The sequence below is a fragment of the Artibeus jamaicensis genome, unplaced genomic scaffold, assembly GCF_021234435.1.
Source record: "Artibeus jamaicensis isolate MK-2021 breed Jamaican fruit bat unplaced genomic scaffold, CSHL_Jam_final contig_475, whole genome shotgun sequence".
NCBI classification, from domain to species: Eukaryota; Metazoa; Chordata; class Mammalia; order Chiroptera; family Phyllostomidae; genus Artibeus; species Artibeus jamaicensis.
The window spans coordinates 527,960-542,396 of NW_026521852.1; the positions used below are offsets into that span (position 1 = coordinate 527,960).

Below are 14,437 nucleotides of genomic sequence, written 5' to 3' on the forward strand. Positions count from 1 at the left end.
GGGAGGGAGCACAGTCACTCAGTTTTGCATGGTTTCTGGAAGTCGGTACACTATGTTAAATTCTGCTCGAGTACGAATACTCCAACTTTTTAAATACATAAAGTTCAAGTTACAATGTTAGCGGTCACTAAATTTTAGAGTATGGGAGTTGCCTACTTTCCTTAAACCTAACATCTGCCTTAACAATGAACGTTCAAATTCCTCCTGTTCCAGGTGTCTTCAGCACCCTCGCAGACTTCCACTGTTAATCACCTGGAGTGTTCTCCCTGTATATATTATACCAATGTGCAAGTATTACAAATAACCTTAAGTTAAAAGACAATTTGATAAAATGCCGTATTTGTAGTCAACCTAATTTTCATCTAATGCTGATGTTAGAAAGACTGCTTTTGTATTTTTAAGCCACAGATTATCTTGTTTGGTTAGCCAGGCAACAAGACCTGCAGTTTTCTCATCTCTTTAATAGGCCAATTTAATAAAACCTCAAATTTCTTAAGTCAGTGTAAGCCTTTACCCATGATAAGTTTCTGTGCAGAAGTGGACCCTGAGACTCGAGTCACTAATGCAGATTCTCAACCTTAGCTGCCTATTAAAGCACTGGGGAGCTTTAAACAGAAGTCCCTGCGCCCAGGCCACGCTGCAGACCCTGCGAGAGAACTCTGGGTGGAAGCTCCCAGGGGACTGCACTGCAGCCACGACTGAGACACACTGAAGCCTGATCTCCAGGGTTTAGCAATCTGATTTAATGCCAAGAGCAAGAATTTTTTTTTTTTTGCATAAGTAAAAATAAATCCTAACTTAGTTACACAAATCAAATTTTGTAATTTCACTGTTGGACCTGGGTTTTTAATTAGTTCACCATACCTATGCATTAAACTGTCGTGGAAGATAGGTCTTTTAGCAGACGTGTCTGTCTATAGATCCTTTGATGTGGTTGACTCAAGCTATGTGATACCTGGACAGAAGCCCAGAATCTGACATGACCATAAGTGTTTCAGGCACCAGTGAACTAGGTGTGCAGCACAGGGCAGATGGTCTGGCTTGACTGACAGGTTACTTGAAGAAATTCAGCGTAAAGAGGTGTCTTGGGAAGAAAAGTGGGGATTTAATTGTAGGAGGTCTTCAAGCATCATTCTCAGGAACTTGGACTTCGTGCTGTAGGTAACCTGGTGTTACTGAACAGGAGAGGCACGTGATGGGCTGAGAGTGGAGAAGCCCAGATGTATTTTGGCTCTGAGATGTGAGTCAGGATGACTGTTGCCAGGATGGTTAGAGAAGATGGGACCCGATCAGAAACATACAGACTGACGAAAAACACACTGGAGAGAAACACAGTGGCACAAAGGGGAAAGTTCATAATCTTCCATTTTATTTTTAGCAGATTTTGAAGATTTTTTCAAAAACCTCCTCTACACACGGGGCTTCCCATTTCACTGCAAATACATTTTTTCCCAGCTTTAAGAAACTTTAATTCAAATATCCTTCCTTCTCTGTCATTTGAACAAACTTTTCAACAAAAATTGGTTCCCTCATAATTTCAGCAACTGAAAAATTATTTGACATACTATTTATATATATTAATCTCATATTAAATTGAAAAAAATTAATTTGAAGCATAAACTACTATAAAAGTTCACTTATTTTGGTAAGTGTGGCAATCTTTGGTTGAAAAATATTTCAATTAGGCTTTAACAAGTAAATAGTACATCTACCCCTGCTTCTAAGCAAGCACTATATTCTTCAAAATAAGTATGTGAAAATAAGTAGACTTGTAATTCCAAATTCCAGTTTATTCCCACTCAAAGTCATCTTCCAAATGCCCCTCACCAGAGATTACAGAGGGAAGGCACACTTTATAGAGTAAAACAGTCTTTCCTCTGGTCCACTGATTCCCCAAATCATGTCCAATTTGGGGCAACATCTCTTTGGCCCAATTTGTGCTACAAAACAGAAAAGTGTAAAACAAAATGTGTAAGAAAGAATTCGAGTAGCAGTCCCTCCTTTTTGTCCACTGGGTCATCTGAAAGCGACCCTGACTGGTGTGAGGACTCAGAAGAGGGGGAATCTGTTCCACCTGAGCATGAAGTGGTAACTGAGCTAAGAGATTTCTCTTCTAGGACCCACAAACAACACAGTTTCCTTTTCTGGCAAGATGCATACAAAAACTAATTCTGATGCAACTTGAGGTTATCTAAGTCTACTCCCCACAAAACTGCCTAAGGCTAGGTGACCGAGTGAGTGAGCTATGTTTTTTTTTTCAAGTAGGGGGAGAAAACCACCAAGGCCAGAACTCTACATCCCTTAAAGAGTAGAATTCTCCCTGAAAAAACTACAAGGCCACAGCATTCACTTTGTATTAAGCTGGCATTCTTGTTATTGAATGTGTTCTAACTTTTTATAGACGTATACGACTGTTGCTGAAGTTTTACCGATTTAGATTAGTTGATATTAAAATGAACAGCCTTGGCTGGTGTGGATCGGGGGATTGACCGCTAGCCTGTGAACCAAAGTGTCGCCAGTTCTATTCCCACTCAGGGCACCTACCTGGGTTGCAGGCCAGGTCCCCAGTAGGGGTGCTCAAGAGGCAACAACATGTTGATGTTTCCCTCTCTTTCTCCCATTCTTTCCCCTCTCTAAAATTAAATAAAATCTTAAAAAAAAAGTGAACAAATGCCATACATTAACTTTACTTATGGCTTCTCTAAACAACCAAGAAGTTACAAATGTTTCTTTTTAATAGAATTTTACTGTTTCCTCTGAGTATATTCCAATAATATCCTTAGTTAAGGAGGTCAAACTTAAACTCAGTTTTTAGTAGTCTTGTTTTTAATTTTTAAGGGCTCAAGTTTTATATGCATATTTACACAAACTTTTTACAATAAACTATATTCCATATATATAACAGTTGAAAGCATGAATCTTAAGAGTTGGTATTACTAACTTTTTAATAAAGGGTTCCAAAGTCACATTCTTTACAGGTGAAATGTAATCTCATTTTGAAGTATATTTCTCTAAATTTTGAGATTTTTATAAAAACATTTTCTACCTTAACACCACCAGGGGCCCTGTGTTCACTCGCCCTGCAAATGCCAATTGCTCTTCGAGGTACAAGCGCCAGGGTGTTCAGACACAAATTCATGCCCCTTTCAGAGAAGCATGGAAGGACAATGACAATTATACCTGTAGCAGAAAGGAGCTCCTACCCTTTGCAACAGCAGGGATAGAACTGGAAAACATTATGCTGAGTGAAATAATCCAGGCGGTGAAAGACAAATACTATGATCTCACCTTTAACAGGAACCTAAACAACAAAACAAACAAACGAGCAAAATATAACCAAAGACCCAGAAATAGAGAACAGGTGGACAGTGACCAGAGGGGAGAAGGGAGGGAATTTCAGGGGTAAAGGGGAAGGATTTACAGGAACTAGTATAAAGGACACACGGACAACAACTAAGGGGGGTGGAAATGGGAGGGAGCAGGGAGGGCTGGGTGGGTGGGCTGGGCTGGGATGGGAGTAAAAACCAGAAAACTGTACTTGAAAAATAATAAACAAACAAAAAAACCCTGAGCACCGTCTGAACACTCATGACAAATGTAAGAAATCATTGAGCACCTCTGTAGGCTCTTCCTTTATAGTTTTATGGATATAATGTGTACGTCTGTATGTTTAAGGTGAACATGATTTAATAATTTGCATTATGAAATGATAGCACAATAATTTTAGTTTATACCTGACTCAGTTACAAATTTTTTTTTTCTTTGTGAGTAGAATTTTTAACATTAAGAACTTGCCGACATGCACTCCAGCACACCGGTCACCATGCTGCGTGTCACATCCCAATATGCGCCTGTAACTGTAAGTCTGTGACTTTTGAACACCTCATTCAATTTTCTTACCCCACCACCCACCACCCACCTCCGGTCCCTCCAAAATGGATGGCTTGTTTTTTTATAGATTCTACATGTAAGGTCACACAGTATTTGTCTCCCCTGTATGACATTTCATTTAGCAAAATGCCCTCAAGGTCCATCCTCGTTGTTGCCAAGGTCCGGATTTCCTTTCTATGACTGAATAGTATTTCACTGTGCAAGTATACCTGCCTTTGTCCACCGATCTGTCGACGGACACTTTGGCTGTTTCCACGTCTTGGTTATTGTAACTAATGCTGCAACAAACAGGGAGGGGCAGGTATCTCTTCCACATCATGACTGCACTCCATTCAGATAGGTACCCAGAAGTGGAACTGCCAGGTCATAAGGGGGTTCTGTGTTTAACTTTTTGAGGATGCTCCATACTGTTGTGCACAGCAGCCGTGCGAAGTTAATGTGGACCTTGACATTCTAACAGAGTCAGAAGGTAAAAAGTCTTATGCCAGTTTGGGGGAAACCACTTCGTGCTCTGCTGGAGTGCTCGACTTGTCCTGGCAAGGCCTGTACTCGGCATTCACCTCTGTTTTCCTAAAGGCGAGGGAGGTAAAGAGGTAGCGTGAAAGAGAAACATGATTAAGTACAGAAGTGAAATTCAGAAGCTTACTTAGAAAGTGGACAGTTAAAATAAACTGTATCAAGTCCCTGATCTAAGAAATAATTATTTTAAAATAATTTCAGATGTTCAGTTCTCCTCCCTCAGAATCTCTCATCCTAGTCCAGCACTGTCTAAAAAATATGAGTCATATGGGTAACTTTAAATTTTCTAGAAGCCACATTAAAAAATTAAACAGGACTATTAATTTTAATGTCTTTTACTTGACCCAATACAGGGGACATATTATTATTTTGTCATGGATTTTACATTTCCAGCACAGCCTGCATTGGAGTGGACACATATGAAGTCCTCAGCCACACACGGCCATTACCTTTTGAATCACAAAATGTCATGGTCGTCCCCGCCTCAGTCAGCTGACCATGACAGATAGACTAAGACAGGCCCAGCCAGTTATCTGCACTATGCTTGTGACAGCAAGCACGTCCGGGATGCCTGCCCAGTGTCAGAGGACCAGTTAGCCCTGGATTCTTGATATTTCTCTCTGTGGGGAGGCACCACTGTGAGCCACCACTGTCACGGGACCCACTTGTGGTCCAGAAGCTTCCTAAAAACTACCGTGGGGGCCGATGTCGTGGTTAGGCCAGTCCCTGAGTGCTCCAAGATGGCTGTATTTCTCTATTTCTTGAAGTCAACTCATTTTTTTCTCTGTAAAGTGGAATCCTTTTCTTTAAATTAGAATTTAAAATATAGTTCCTATGTGAGAAAGACAACAAATTTATAACAATATTTACTTGATATAACAATGAAGCTATTTGAAGATGACAAAGATCTGAATCCCAATTACTAATGACCATTATTTTATATTAACTTCGGCATTTGTTAAATTAACTTCGACTGGTTACAGACAACTTGAAGGTCATGACATTCTAAAAACCACTTTCCTGGTTGGCTTCAGCCCCAAGGAATCCCAAGAGAACAAGATAGAGAGCGCTGGGAGGCCCGGACTGCTCTTCTAATAGGAGTGTTTGTCTCCCCTTTCCCCCTGGGATCGAAGACACCACTGTGCTTTTACCAAGAAATTGCCCTTCCCACTGGGCTTTGCAGAACCTGCACCCAAAGTCTTCAGTGTAACCCAGGGTAGCACCTCACACCACAGGTGTTGGGATACAATCTCCCTCTCCTCCCCGCTCTGCGGACACACATTCTAACAGAGGGACACTTCCAGTTCATCTTATTCAGACAGAAGCTGGAGGGGTCAAGAGCTTTCAGGCAGTGCAATCCACAGTTTTTCAAAATCTAGGGATCTTTGTTTTGCTGGCTTCTCTTTATATGGTAAAAAAAGTTCTGGTCAAGAAAAAAGATACATGCCTTTACGGAGTTAATATTTACAACTTGAAATTAAGCATATTAAAAAAATAAGTAAAATGTATTTTGGCTTCTGTAAATGGACATTTTTCTTCCCTGAACTTAAAGTGAACAGGTCTATGATTATTTGCCACTTAGCTAAAAAATTATTTCAGATTCACAGCAATTAAAAGCTAGAGGACAAGGGGACCCCGCCTCAAAGACAAAGCCTGTCAGTTCACATTCTTTTCCATTAAAATTGGAATGGTATAAAAAGATGGATAATTTGGCACAGGAAACAGGAATTTAAGTGCCCGCTTTAATGTTTACTGTTATTGTATCTTAGATAGGGTTACTGACATCTACATATTTATTCAACATCTGAAAAGAAACACAGAAAGCAGATACCTTTTAATGATACAAGCAAACCTCTCATCTCTTCTTCTCAGAGAGAAATAAATAGTTCTCTGTGGCTCTCACCAGTTAGGTAGGTGCTGAACAGAGGAAGGGAAAAGGCCTGAATAAAATGGCGACCACAGACCAGAAGGAGGAGCGGCGTGATGACTGGGGCGGAACGAGTGACGGCAGTGGAAGGAACGCTGGTGAGAGGTTCGCATGTGGTGACTTTTCTGATTCTTATTTAGGAAACAGAAGGAGGAACGTCGTGCAAGAGGCTCCTTTAAACTGGAAGTCTTACAGCTCATCCAGCAGATAAATAGAGATGCTAATTTTCTGTGCAATCTGTTTATCTCTGAAACACGGAGCCTGAACTGGATTACGTAAAGTCTTTCACAGAGTAACAGATGGAGGGAGAAGTGGCCCTGGTCTCTAGTGCCTTAGATTTGAGGGAACACAGAGAGCGCACATACGAAATGCATTTAACTCTGCCTTAGAAATCCATTCTGTGGCAAGTCACACATTTCCAGCTGCATTGTGACTTCTGTATTGAACAGAGTTTTTTCCCGGGGCACATTCGTTTGCAACCTCAGAGAAGGTCTCTGCAAAACTGATGATAGGACTTTCCACTTTCCTGGGATGCCTTTAAATCTCATTAACGTGCTTGCTCAAGTAACTACAAAATCTCTGTGTCATCTTAGTTTTCTGTTTAAAATGCTTGAGGAGCTTGTTGAATGCTCAAAAATTAGAGGACCAACTAGAAAAATGTTCAAGTTCATTTGACTCTTCAGTTCTTTGTCACATGTCACTCTAGTGTCCATCACCTGAGTGGCCAGTACGTACAGTAGATCCCAAAAACTTTGTGACATACATTTAAGCAGATAGCTTAAAAGTAAAATATTTTTTAAAAAATGCAAAGTTACTGAATCAGGCATTATTAGCCTAACATTAAAAACAGGGTTATGTTTTTAACAAATAATAAATATCCACAATGAAAAAAATCAATTTAGTCACAATGATTTAAATTACTGAAATATAAAAATTATGCAAAGAATTCTAATAAACTCTGGCAAACTCTCACCCTGAAATTGAAATAACTGGATTAAAGAAAAATCACACACTGCAAATAAGTGGAAACATTGAATTATTAATGTAAAGAAAAGGCAGCAGACTTTCGGACGCACACAGTGCAGGTAGGATATGCGACACGGGGCTGCAGCAGGGGCGTGGGGCGGCGCTGTGCACTCCAAGACGAGACAGTGTGGCAGAAGAATTCGCTAAGAAAGGAAATGCAAGGAGCGTGTGGATGGAGCCCATTTGAGACTGACTTTGGGAATCCTATTCTGTCCTTGGGTTAGAGCTAAGAAACAGAAAACTGTATTAGAAAAAATTTCATGGCCATTTTCAACATAATTTCAGTGATGTTTAATGACCTTAAAAATGACTACTTATACTATTTTGTAATTTGTTTTTTTGCTTTGTCCTTGTTCTTTATTAGCCAATGGATGGGGGACAGTTGTATTTTGACAGTGGCTTCCTTATATACTTTTGGTGACATTCTCCCATATGGACTCTCCAGTCATACACTTTTTAGGAAATGCTACAAGGGCGCCTAATGTATTCTCATACCTACACATACCCCCTCACACACGTTACCTTGCATACTTCAGCAGTTTCCCCAGAGAAGTCTAAGGTGTAATCAAACCTTACATGTACATGCACATTTTGTTGGCTATTCTATGTCTCATTCCTTTTCCTTTTCATTTCAATTTCAATTAATTTATCACCCTAACCCCCTCTCCTTTTGGCAATCCTCAGCTTGTTCCCTGTATCTATGGATTTGTTTGTTTTTATTTACTGGCTTTGTGTTTTTAGATTCCACTTATAAATGAAATCGCATGGTATTTTAATGTCTGACATATTTCACTTAGCATAATACCCTCTAGGCACTTCCATATTGTGGCAAATGGCAAGATTCCACCCCTTCTATGTTTCCTTATTGCTGAGTAATATCGCATTATATATGTTGACCACAGCTTCTTTACCCATTCATCTATCAACAGACACCTATGATGCCTCCATATCTCAGCTATTATAAATACTGCAGTGAATAAAAGGTTGCATATATCCCTTTAAAGTAGTAATTTTGTTTTCTTGGACAAATACCCAGAAGTAGAATTGCTAGGTTATATGGTAACTCTGTATTTAATTTTTTGAGGAGTCTTCATACTTTTTTCTATAGTGGTTGTACCAGTTTACAATCCCATCAACAGTGCCAACATCCACATCCTGGCTAGCACTTACAGCCGTTTTGACAGGTGTGAGGTGACAACTCATTTGGTTTAATTTGCATTTTCCTGATGACTAGTGATGCTGAGCATCTATTCATGCCTGGTGGCCACTGGTATGTCTTCTTTCGAGAAATGTCTATTTAAGCCTCCTGCCTGCTTTTAAAATTGGATTCTATTTTGTGTGTGTGTTAAGTTGTATGAGTTCCCTATACATTTTGGATGTTAACTGCTCATTGGATGTTATTAACAAATATTTTCTCCCACTCAGTAGGCTCTCTGTCCTTTTTCTTGATGATTTCCTCACTGTGCAAAATACTGTAGTTTGACGTGGTCCCATTTATTTTTTGCTTTTCTTCCCCATTCCTGAGACGTACGTAAAAGATATTGCTAAGGCTGAGGTCAAAGAGTTTACTTCTATGTCTTCTTCTAGCTTTATGGAATCAGATCTTACATTTAAGTCTTTTATCCATTTTTAGCTTTTCTGTATATGGTATTAAGAAAGCAGTCCAATTTCACTGTTTGCATGCACCTCTCAAGTTTTTCCAGTGCCACTTAAAGTGATTGTCTTTACCCCACTGTATGTCCTGGCCTCCTCTGTCATAGATTCACTGACCACAATAAGCAACAATTTCTGGGCTATTTTATTCTATTGTTTACATATGTTTTTATGCCAGTATCATACTGTTTTGATTAGTGTTGCTTTGTAGTATAGTTTGAAATAAGGGTGCGTGATACCTTCCACTTCAAACTTTCTCAAGGTTTCATTGGTTTTCAAGGTCTTTTTTGGTTCAATTTAGATTTTACAATCAGATGTTCTAGTTCTGAGGTGAACACCACTGGTATTTTGTTAGGAATAGTACTGAATCTGTTTATTACTTTAGTTAGTAAGGACATCTTAACAATATTAATTTTTGCAATTAATAAGCATATACTTTCCATGAGATTTATATATATCATTCTATAATTTAAGCTTATAAAAATTTAAGAATGAATATGTTCTTAAAGGACTGTATTTTTAATATCCCCTTAAATGCTTTATCTTTCTTATGTCATACTGTAGATGTTTTTGTTTTGTGTATATCCTAGTTATTGAGTTTACTGAGTTTGATACTTTTGTCTTTGAACTTTGTAGTAGCTTTTGAAATGTCTGATTTGCTGCATGTATTAAATAAAAATATTTTCCTTTGCCATATTTTCTTATTCTGGTTGTGGCCTTTCCTTTTCTGTTTAAAGAAAACACTTTAACATTTCTTATTAGGCTGTTTTAATGGTGATAAAACTCCTTTAGCTTTTGCTTCTCCAGGAAACTCTTAATCTCTCCTTCAATTCTGAATGATAACCTTTCCAGGTAAACTATTCTACGTTGTAGGTTCTTTATAGCATAACATCGTTCTGGCTGGTACGACTGCTGCGGAGAATCCAGCTTACAGCCTCCTAGGGTTTCCACTGTATGAAGCTCGTTGTTCTCCTCTGAGGCCTTTGAAACTGTTTCTTCATCTTTAACATCTGCCACTTTAATTACAGTGTTTTGGTTCGGTCTCTTGGATTCATGTGTAGAACTCTCTGTGCATCCTGGACCTGGAGGTCTGTTTCTTTTTCCATGAAGTTTTACTACTAATATTTGTTCAAGTAAAGTTTCTTTACCTGTCTCTTTTTCCTTCTTCTGACATCCTTATAACACAAGTTTTTGTCAACTTGATGTCATTCCAGAGGTCCCTTAAACTATCCTCATTTAAATTTTTTTTCTTTTTGCTGTTCTAATTGGTTAATTTCCACTCGTCTGTTTTACAGGTCACTTGATTCATTCTTCTGCATTAACTAATCTGATGCTGATGCCTTTTAGTTTATTTCTCATTTCAGTTATTGCATTCTTCAGTTCTGCTTGATCCTTCATTATACTTTCTCTTCATTGAAGTCCTCTGTAAGTTCCTGTGTTCCACTCTCAAGTCTGATAAGCACCCTTATAACTGTTTCTTTCAATTCTTTATCAGGCAAATTATTTATCTCCATTTCATTGGGGTTTCTTCTGACACTTTTTGTTTCTTCATTTGAGAGACATTCTTTTGTTTTCATTGTGTCAGTTCCTATGTTTGTTAATATGAATTGGACAAAATAGTGATTTCTCCCAGTCTTGATACAGTGGCTTTGTGTAGAAGAGGCCTCTGTATAGATTGTGTGTGCCAGATGATTTTTTTGGCAGGGTGCTTGGAGCCAAGGAGATCCCTATAGCATCTAAGGTGTGGGCCTAGTGAGACAGAGAGGATCCAGGCAGGTGTGTACTCTATGGACCCTACTTCCTCCCTTTGGAGTTGAAATTAGCTCGTAATAATTCAACAAACTTACAAGTACGCCAGAGCACCTATACAGAGCTCCCATCCACCCTATTAAGGTGCAAAGGGACATGTACAATGTTTCTCACTGGCAGCTCCAACCTCAGAGATTTCTCTATTGCTCTTGCAGCTTGCCTAGTCCATCAGGTCTCTCTCTCTTTTGGTGTATAGAACATAGTCTTGTGTAGAAGTGACCCTGTATGGCTTGTGAGTACTGGGCAGTTTTGGCAGTCTAGTTGGAGCCAGGCAGGTGTCTGGAGCTCTACCTTGTCAGGCTGGAAGAGCCCCAATTGGAGACATCTTGTTCATCCTGCTTGCTCCTTTTATTTGAACCCGATATGGGCTATGGGGAGTGTGGCTGGAACACACTGCAGCGATCTTGCAGGTAGACCAAAACACCCAGATGGAGCTCCCACTGGCCTTATCAAGGTGGAGGGAGTGGTCTGCAATGGAGTTTACTGGCACTTCCTATCTGGAAGAGTTCCTGAAGATCCTGGACAGCCCCTGCAGTTTCCCAGATTCCTCTCGTTGGTCTCCTCTTATTTATTCTTCACAAGTTGTTCAGTCAGTCCTCAGGGAGTTTAGTGTCCACCTACATGATGGACATTCTCAGCCTCCTCACTATTTTGTACTTTGACGCGAAGTCTGTAGAATGGCAACTGCATTCCCAAATCATCATAAATACAAATTTACATCAAGTCCACTTTGTGCCAAGTTTTAACAGCAACCTGGGATTAACTGTGCATGGTGCCCTCCTTCCAGAGTAACCTCTACAAACAGGGAAGAAACTGCATGCACTTTAGTTTTGAAAGGAGTTTCTAAGGCAACAATGGTCAGCTTGCAGTACGGGGGTGTACAAGGACTATGAACATTAAACAGTTCAAAGAATGTAAGATAAATCTTTACGTTCTTAAAAGGAAAGCAAGGTAAAGCTACTAGGTATTACCCCACATACTTTTTAGAATATATACATAGATGAGGAGTTTTTTAAAATCCAATGATCTAAAACAGGAGAAAAAGTTGCCTATAAACTTCATTGTATTTCTTCAAATTTCAAATATACTGGCACATCAGTAACAGTCTTCACCCTGGTTCCTCAAAGTATAGCCCAGGTCCAGCAGCAGCACCATGTGGAGCTCATTAGTAATGGAATTTCAGATCAGTGATGGTACTGAACCTTTAATCTGGAGGTTAAATTGATGCTCAGATAATTTGTTACTTTTAAAGAACCATTAAGTGATAGAGTGTTTTATTCAAACTTGTTTAAGAACCTTTAACTCTTTTGCCCTGGATGCTGTAGCTCAGTAGATTGAGCACTGGCCTGTGAACCAAAGGGTCACCAGTTCAGTTCCCAGTCAGGGCACATGCCTGGGTTATGGGCTAGGTCCCCAGTTGGGGGGTACGTCAAGAGGCAACCACACACTGATGTTTCTCTCCCTCTTCCTCCCTCCCTTTCTCTAAAATAAACAAAATTTTAAAAACAAAAACCTTGCACTATTTTTATGCACTGACATTTTTAAACAAATAGAAAAGTGAAGGACATAAAGTTATATTGTTTTGCTTTCTTTAGCAGTGATTTCTACTTAAACGTTTTGGAATTATATAAGTATTTAACTGTTTTTCCTACTCTGATGTGTGTATATGATTAAAAAAAATTACTGAAAGAGAAATCACATACGCATAGCATATGTTCTACAAATACTTTAGATTCAAATGAAGGAATTGTGGGTGTTTAAAAATACCCATAATACAAAAGAAGTCTGAGCTCGTTATGAGTGCAGAATGTACTTTTATTACAGAGCCCAAACCTAATGATAAATCTAAACTAAAAATACATATATCATAAATCATGAATACCAAAATTCCTAAAATTAGTGATCTATCAGGCTATTACCAAAATAACTGGGAAGAACAAATAACTAAAAATCAGAAATTTCAAAGCATCTAGTCTTGGTCTGTGCTTTAAAGCACATAATGTTGATTTATGCTCCAGGATTTATTCTCTTTCATTAAATTATAAATTATTTCATTAGAATTTAAGTTTGATGCTTAAAAACCCCATGAACTTAGATGAATTTGTGCATTTTCTGTCTTCTAAGTTTCCCATCTTCTTATTTTTATAATAGAAAGACAAATAAAGTTAATGAGGTGCCTTGTAAATCTTACCCCTCTCAGCATGTTAAAGCCCATCAGTTTTCCTGAAACATAGTAAATTAAGAGAATATAAGAGGGAAATCAAGTAGTGTTGCTTTTAATTCCCCAGTTCAGCTTGCATAAATAACAACTCCAAATGGAAAAAAAAAATCAAATTGGGTATTCAATGACATCTACATAGCTTCTTACAACTACTTAAGTAAAAAGGACAAATGGAAATTTTCATTAAAAAATTCCGGTGAACATATCTGTCAAAATTTCCACAGTGAACAACTTTAAATTTAATCCTAGCCACCATCCCAGTTTAGAATGTAGGGTATGTATACCTAGGGTGTGGAAGGCCCCATCATGGTCCATGATTTATTGCAGAACTTAAACCATAAATCCTACAGGAATTTTTCTTATAGACTAATAGCTGAAGCAACACTGCAGATTTCTCTTGTTACAATGATAGCAAAAGTAGCTATAACTACTTTTAGTAAAGAAATGCAATTCGATGGCACAGTCATGCACACACATTAAAAAATGCATGCGATAGAGTGCGAACAAAAGCTGCACAAAAGCTCATACAGAGTGAGAAGCACCAATATGTTCAAGAAACATGCTTTAATTTACCCTTTCTTCTTGTGACGGTACAGGAAGTAGCTGCCAATGACTGCAAGGACAGCAGCTACAATAAACCAAAGAACAGGTGAAATGTAACTGATAACTAATTACCAATATTAAAAACCTAGCAGAAGAAATTAACGTTGGTTACAGTTCAGTGGGCAGAAAATGCTATTTTATTTAAGCACATATACATTTATATTCCATCTGGACTCTTCACCATCTAAATCTAATTCCCTGGAATCACTTAAACAGTCCACAGTAAGCCAGAGAAGAGTCCTCGCTTAATACAGAAAATTATCCAAAACATATTTGGGATGCAAACAGATATGACTAATCATCTTGAAAAGACATCTGTTATTTAGGACTTGTTACTAAGCAAACATATAGAATTTCCGTGAATATATAATCACCAACACAAGGTAGTACGTCAGATAAGAGGAGAGGTGTTCCTAGATTGGTTAACTTTATTTCAAGCTATAAAAACTGTAGAAACTGAAAAATCCATTGAATAAATAGTGCTTTTCTTCACATTATTATTTTGATTTAAGTGGCATCCAAATTTGGGACACTTACCCACAGAAAAGACAATTGCAGCAATTACTCCTCCACCTGAGGGGGAAAAAAAACCAGCTTGAAGATAACTGAGCACATGTGAGTCTCCAGACAGCAATTACATTTTAGTTAATCAGATCATCTATAGACTACATCAGAGAAAAAAGTTATTAATCTAGTTTAGTGTCACTGGTAGGGCATGCAGCTCATTTTGGTCACAGAACCCTCGTAATTGACTCCAGGCTTAGGGTCCAACATTGTTTCATGCTGTG

At 38.6% G+C, this 14,437-nt stretch overlaps 1 protein-coding gene across 6 annotated transcripts in view; it reads right to left on the reverse strand.

Moving 5' to 3' along the window:
- Positions 1 to 1,347: 1,347 nt before the first annotated feature.
- Positions 1,348 to 14,437, reverse strand: part of LOC119058026 (membrane cofactor protein-like) — a 42,367-nt gene continuing 29,277 nt past the window's right edge. For 4 of the 6 annotated variants that reach the window (XM_053667969.1, XM_053667966.1, XM_053667964.1 and 1 more), the window contains 3 exons: positions 14,187 to 14,222; positions 13,620 to 13,674; positions 1,348 to 4,461 (listed from right to left, as the gene is read on the reverse strand). In XM_053667969.1, the coding sequence (XP_053523944.1) occupies positions 4,371 to 4,461; positions 13,620 to 13,674; positions 14,187 to 14,222 (182 nt within the window). In that variant the 3' untranslated portion in view covers positions 1,348 to 4,370. Of the gene's footprint in view, positions 4,462 to 6,241; positions 6,328 to 13,016; positions 13,049 to 13,619; positions 13,675 to 14,186; positions 14,223 to 14,437 lie in introns of all 6 variants that reach the window. The other 2 variants (XM_053667968.1, XM_053667965.1) reach the window with 2 other exon arrangements.